The 6,253-nt window shown below is 26.2% G+C and overlaps 1 protein-coding gene across 1 annotated transcript in view; it reads right to left on the minus strand.

Annotated features, from left to right (window-relative positions):
- LOC101512587 (transcription factor PRE1) overlaps window positions 1–1,131 on the minus strand; it is a 3,977-nt gene extending 2,846 nt beyond the window's left edge. The window contains exon 1 of the mRNA XM_004489326.4: window positions 706–1,131. Coding sequence (XP_004489383.1) covers window positions 706–828 — 123 coding nt within the window. The 5' untranslated portion in view covers window positions 829–1,131. The remainder of the gene's footprint in view (window positions 1–705) is intronic.
- Between the last annotated feature and the right edge of the window lie 5,122 nt (window positions 1,132–6,253).

Consider the following 6,253-nt stretch of genomic DNA (forward strand, 5'->3'; position numbering starts at 1 on the left):
CATTCATGAGCTATGGGCCAAACTCATTATAAATATTTTTACAATATTATAAGGAAGAAAAAAAATGTACATCAATCCGCCGTATGAGTTAATCTTCAAATTATAATATACTCTTTCTTATCACTATTATAATTAAAAAAGTGACTTAAATTTATAGTAACTACAAAAGTTAGTTATTTTTTATTCATGCTAATATTTCTAGTATATCTTTACTTTCATAAAAAACATTATAATTATTTGAATGCTTAACATTCAAAGAGACAATTTAATAAATTTAAATTATATTTTCTATAAATTTTAAAAAATTAATTGTATACTAGTATAAAAATTATTTTAGCATAATAGTGAGGGAATCGAGGAAGTGTATACTAGTATATATATCCCTTGACCATTTACTACATTATTATGATATGACTCACATGTGCTACACGAGCTAGCCATGCCAATATTATGTTAATGAATTAGCTTCTTATATCCTTTCCAAACGTAGTAGCAAAAAATAAAATAAAATAAACTAGCGATAATTATTATATATTTCAAGTTTGAACAAACTAGGCTACATTAGACTTTATAGTTAATAATAAATGTATGTATTTCTATTCGAACTATATATCTACATATATATGAACAATATGAAACTATATATAATAGCAACATGCGTTTAAAAAATAAAGAATTAAAAATTTTAAAGGGGTTTTGAAATACCTTATCGGAACGCCTATGACGAATCTCAGGAACAAGTTGACGCAACTTGGAAACAAGTTCGATGATTTGTTCATCAGAAATTCTTGAAGATGAAGATTGTTGCCTTGATCTTCTGCTAGACATAATATATATACCTAGATGTTGGTGTTATTAACTTTTATAGCTTAATTATATAATATAACTAAGAAGATACACAAATGAGGGAGAATAAAGAAAGTTATAACAATTAATGGTTTTATATTTTGGTTGGAAATTTTAAGAAAGATAAGATAAGCTATATAGTGGAGAAGAGGAGGAGATGAAGATAGAGGAATGGTAGGAGGAGTAGAGGTATATGAAGAAAGTGATAAGAGATATAAAGGGAGTGAAAGGACCATTAATGAAGGAAGAGGAGAGAGAAAGAGAGAAAGAGAGAGAGAGTTATGTTGAAACAATTGCATTTGGAAAAAGTGGCGTAGGTTTATTGTTAATTAAAAGAGAACAAGAATATATTATTGGAGGGAGATAAGTGTAATTTTTTTTAATCAATATCTAGAAATTTTAAGATTTTTTTTTTAAATTTTTGATAGAGATATCATCTCTTTATTTTAAATTTTCATTTTAGAAAAAAATTTGTATGAGTTTTTGTTATAAGCAAAAATAACATTAGACAAAGTATAGTGGTACTTCAATCTATAAATAATATTGAAAAGAAGTATTAAATATTAGTATTCTGTGTACATATTCATAGAGAAAAAATGATAAGGTAAGGTAACAAGATTACTTAATCGTAATTAACATTGGTTTAAGGTTTAATAATATGGTATTTTATTCTATTATTTTTTATTTATTTTGTTCCTTAAATAAATTTTTAATTTGAAAGTTGATTTTTGAAGAGTTTTAGGACAAATTTTTGAAGTCTACATGTTTGACATATATTTGAAATTTAAAAAAATAATTTGATAGATAATTATGTAATATTTCAATCACTTTTAGTTGATTTTAAAAATATTTTATGATTTTTTAATTTAAAAAATAGAAAATAATTTTCTCATTTCTTTTCTTTCAAAAACTAACTCTCAAATCTAAATATTCCGTATCAACTATGATGACGAATAAATCTAGGTTAATTAAAATAAGATTAACTCTGATGATGAAATGGTCCCCACATTTAATGCAAGTAATAGGAGATTATTGAAACCCAATATTTTGTTCCTAAACTATTAACAAATATTTTGAGCTTAGTGAGTGTTAGAGATAGAACTTAGTTAAAGTATTGATATTATAAAAAATGAAGTTGGAGAGAGAGAGAGAGAGTTTCTTCTTATGTGTATGTATGTTCCCAAATTGGGGTTGATTTGAGTGTGGTAAAGAGCTTGTCATGTTTTTAAGCAAACAAAGTGGGCCTTCATGTACATGTCTCTAATAGCAGGACCATGTGATCATATTTAGGAAACTGGTCCTCCACAATTCATGAAGGTGTTAATTATAAAATTTCCTCTACTAATCACATAATTCCACGTAATTAATTGTATCCTAAATCACTACCACCCTTCATGAATCATCGCTCCAATGTTTCTGGCTAATGAGTCAAAACTATACATTGCTCAAGAGTGCCGACATGGCATGCAACTATTAGTCAACACTTTAGTTTAATTTTAAATATGCATATTATAATATAATATAATATAATACGTTGTCTTGCGTAAGTAACTCAGTTAGTGAGATCAAAGAGATAACGTTTTATAGAAGGAGTTCTCAAATCTAAATTTAAAAAGATTAATTTAACAACTAATTTATTAATATTTTTTTATAAATTTTTTTTAGTATAACATTAGTATAAAAACTTTTATATTATCATTAAATTAATCAACCGATTACAAATTGTTTATATAGTGAGTATATATTTGCATGAAGTGACTTAGATCTCAATGAAACCGATGCTTCATTAATATAATGTACTTAATTAGCATATTATTATATTAAATCACCATCTTAATTTAGCTAAGCTGAGTAAAGTTGAAGAAAACAACAAGTTTAAAGTCCTTAATTATTATATGATGCATGTGTAGTGTTTGATTTAAAAGATTAGCTAGCTAGCAAGCAAGTGAATTTTAAAGAGGGGACATTCATGGCAATTTCCGAGCTACTTATTTAATTGTTGCCCTTCATTTTTGTTAGGGACACTAGTACGTGTGAGCAATTAAGCCCCAATTTATCTCCAAGAATGAATTAGATATAGTCATGCAAGATAGACCTATCCCAAATGAATTTTTATCTATGCCTTTTTTTAAATAAATAAAAAATATCGTGTTAGCTAGGTTGGATTTTTTGCCATTATAATTATATTTGAATTTGTTTTTCAACTTATAAGTTAGTCCATAAATAGTCTAAAAATTATTGAGTAATGATTATTTTTACTTCAAACAATTATGTCAAAGACAAACATATATTTTTTTTTATTGAAGATTTTTTAACTAATCTAAAATGCATTAAATTAAACGATGTGGATTGTTTAAAAATTACGAAATAAATTAAGAAGATAAATTGTTTAAGAGGTAGATTTGTTGCCAATAAATTAAGTCATTAATTTTTTTTTCAAACTTGAGAGTTAGTCAAGAGATCGACTAAAAACACTCAAACAATAATTTTTTTTTTTACTTTAAACAATTACGTCAATTAACGAAAAAATTAAGTTTTTTGGTTATAGGTTTTTTAACTACACTAAAGAGTATTAAGTTAAATGATGATTATTGTTTACTAACTACAAACTATACTAAGCATATAAATTGCAAGTAAAGTCTAAATGCTATCAATCATGATTGTGGCCAACTAAATATTGTGCCTTAGCTATTGTAGTCAATTGTTGTACCCCAGTTTCTATATTTTATGATCTACGTTATCGTTTATGTTATTGTCATTTTTTTTTCATCGTGATTCTTGAAAAATAGTCTTCTCATATTTATTCTTTTATTTCTTATTCGATTATATGTCCAAAACAATATAAAAGTTAATTTTTAGAGGTTGGATTATTAATTCACATCATTCTTAAAATATCTTTGACTAAATCAAATAAAACCTAATGTGAATGAACAACAACTCAACTATGTCCCCTCAACTAGATCCCAATTTAATTTTGATGACCTCTACTCCTCAATCATAACTCGAATCATATGACACTGAGCTACTTGTTATCCTCGGCTAATTAACAACTCTAAAAAAAATCGACCATAAACATATTTTAAAACTATAAACAAAATAAATGTCATTAGGAATAAAGTCACTACTTTAGTTGCCCCATTCTTATTCTAGCCTTGAGTTGAGGTATGAATTTTTGATTTGTCAAAGTCAAAATGTGTTATTCAATCTCTATCCATCGGTTTAAATTAGTTTAACGCTCTAACTACAATAATTTGTAGTCGTAAATCTAGATCTAGTATTTCAAAAATGAATATTGTGCAGTCAAACATTGACCACACAAAATTTTAAATTCTTAATTTGTCAAAGTTAAAATATGAATTATTTTATCTCTATCCAACAACTTAAATAAATTAATTACAATGAATACAAAATTATTCACCGTGGTGATATTGTATCAAAAGTAAATATATGAATTATCTTATCTATATAGACTTGTGTGATATCTAGTCGTTCAACAAAATTATGGTTCTAAGTGAAGTAGTATAAGAGTTTTGTTCACTAATTCAATTGAATAAAAGAAAAACAACAAATGTGATGTAAATTTAATAATGCTATTAAATTGTTGGGGTAGATTTCATTGATAATTTTCTCATGTATCCTATTGATCAGTTACACATATTTATGCTAACATCAACATTATTATTGCCGCTATTCACACATTATTAACTTCTTAATAACAATGAGAGATCAACTGTGTTGCTTACAAGATGTTTTCTCAATCTATTAATCAAGACGGTCGCATATATTAGCAATCGAAAATTTGAGACTATCATACCTAAATATGTTCCTATAGTTTAGATTCAATGGACGTTTATCCTAAATCAATATATAAAGAGAATTTTTCAATAGAATTTCAAATCAATAGTATCATATTATGAGTGATCAAGTCATAACAAGTAAAGATGATCTTTACTTATATCCCAAACCTTAATAACTAAATATTTACAAAGGCAGGGGTAAAATAATATATTTTCTATCAAATTAAATTAATAAATATTTTAACAATATATCAAATATATGGTAATTGAACACATATCACATAATTAATAATTAATCTGACTCTAGTATTTTTGAATTTGGTAGTACTATTATATGTTGTAACCGATGCAAAAATCGTCACATCAAAATGAATAAATATATTTTGTTTGATAAAATCTAATAGTTTCTATGACTACTGAATTGTCGAGTACCTTATTGTAGGGATCCATGTCCAATATTTTGATGTACGATGTGTGTCACATGTTATTTCCATGAGCTCATCACATGCTATTTTCATTGCTCAAAAGACACGCCACGTGTCATGTTGTGATACCCATCAAGGTACCTATATAATTAAGGAATAGGGTTTCCCAAATAAGGTAGAGATTTAGAAGTTCACGCTATTATGAAACATTATCACGTGCACCTATAAAAATTGGAGACCCCTCATGGAAACAAAAGGGGTCCTCTAAATGTCTTTGATTTTTTGTATTTTATCTTAAACAAAATTAAACATTTTTGCTAACAACCGGCAATTAGGATTTAGTCTTGTATTTAGCTCACTAAATCTTGATTGGTCATATGCATAACCAAACTCAATTAACAATCTTAACTTATATCAATCTAATCAAGGAGCCATAAAGAATAAAAATTGTACATCAATTAATGTCCCGATTAATTTTTGAAGTCATTCTTGCACATTTTGTAATTGGAAGTGATTAATAAAATTTATATCAAGTACTCAATTGGGTTGATAAATGGAAGAATGCTGAAAGAATGAGTTTTAGTGTTGGACAAGGAGAAACGTCTATCTAATTAATGATTAATTAGCAACCTTACCATAAGATAAGATAAAAATTTGTTGGATTATCTATATAAATTTTTTGGTGACAAATTTTTTACTCGTTATTCAAGCAACAAATAAATTTGATAAGGTTAAATCGTAATTAGATGAAAAATATATTATTTTATTTTAAACAACAAAATATTTTAATAACTCACTAATCAAAGCACATGATATGCTAAGATTATGGCGGACATAGTGAAATTGGTAAAGAGGGATAGATTGGTAAAATTTAAAAACAAAAATATACAAGAAAATATTATATTTCTCATTAATGTGAATTTTTTTTTTTAAATATATATATAGTGTTTGTCTTCAACGATCATATTATCTAGTATAATGTATATTTATATTATATACTTCGAGAGTTTCATGTGACAAGCACACATTTAATTATGTATAATTGCAAATCTAAATTTTACTCAATATTTATTTTTTCAACGGAACCACAACAGTGTATTACAATTTTCTTGGTTCATTTATCTAAGAATCCTAAACAAATCCACTGTTGCACTTGCTCTAAGTTGAGTAGTTACACAAATTGAA

This window comes from Cicer arietinum, chromosome 2 (genome assembly GCF_000331145.2).
Source record: "Cicer arietinum cultivar CDC Frontier isolate Library 1 chromosome 2, Cicar.CDCFrontier_v2.0, whole genome shotgun sequence".
Classification (NCBI taxonomy): domain Eukaryota; kingdom Viridiplantae; phylum Streptophyta; class Magnoliopsida; order Fabales; family Fabaceae; genus Cicer; species Cicer arietinum.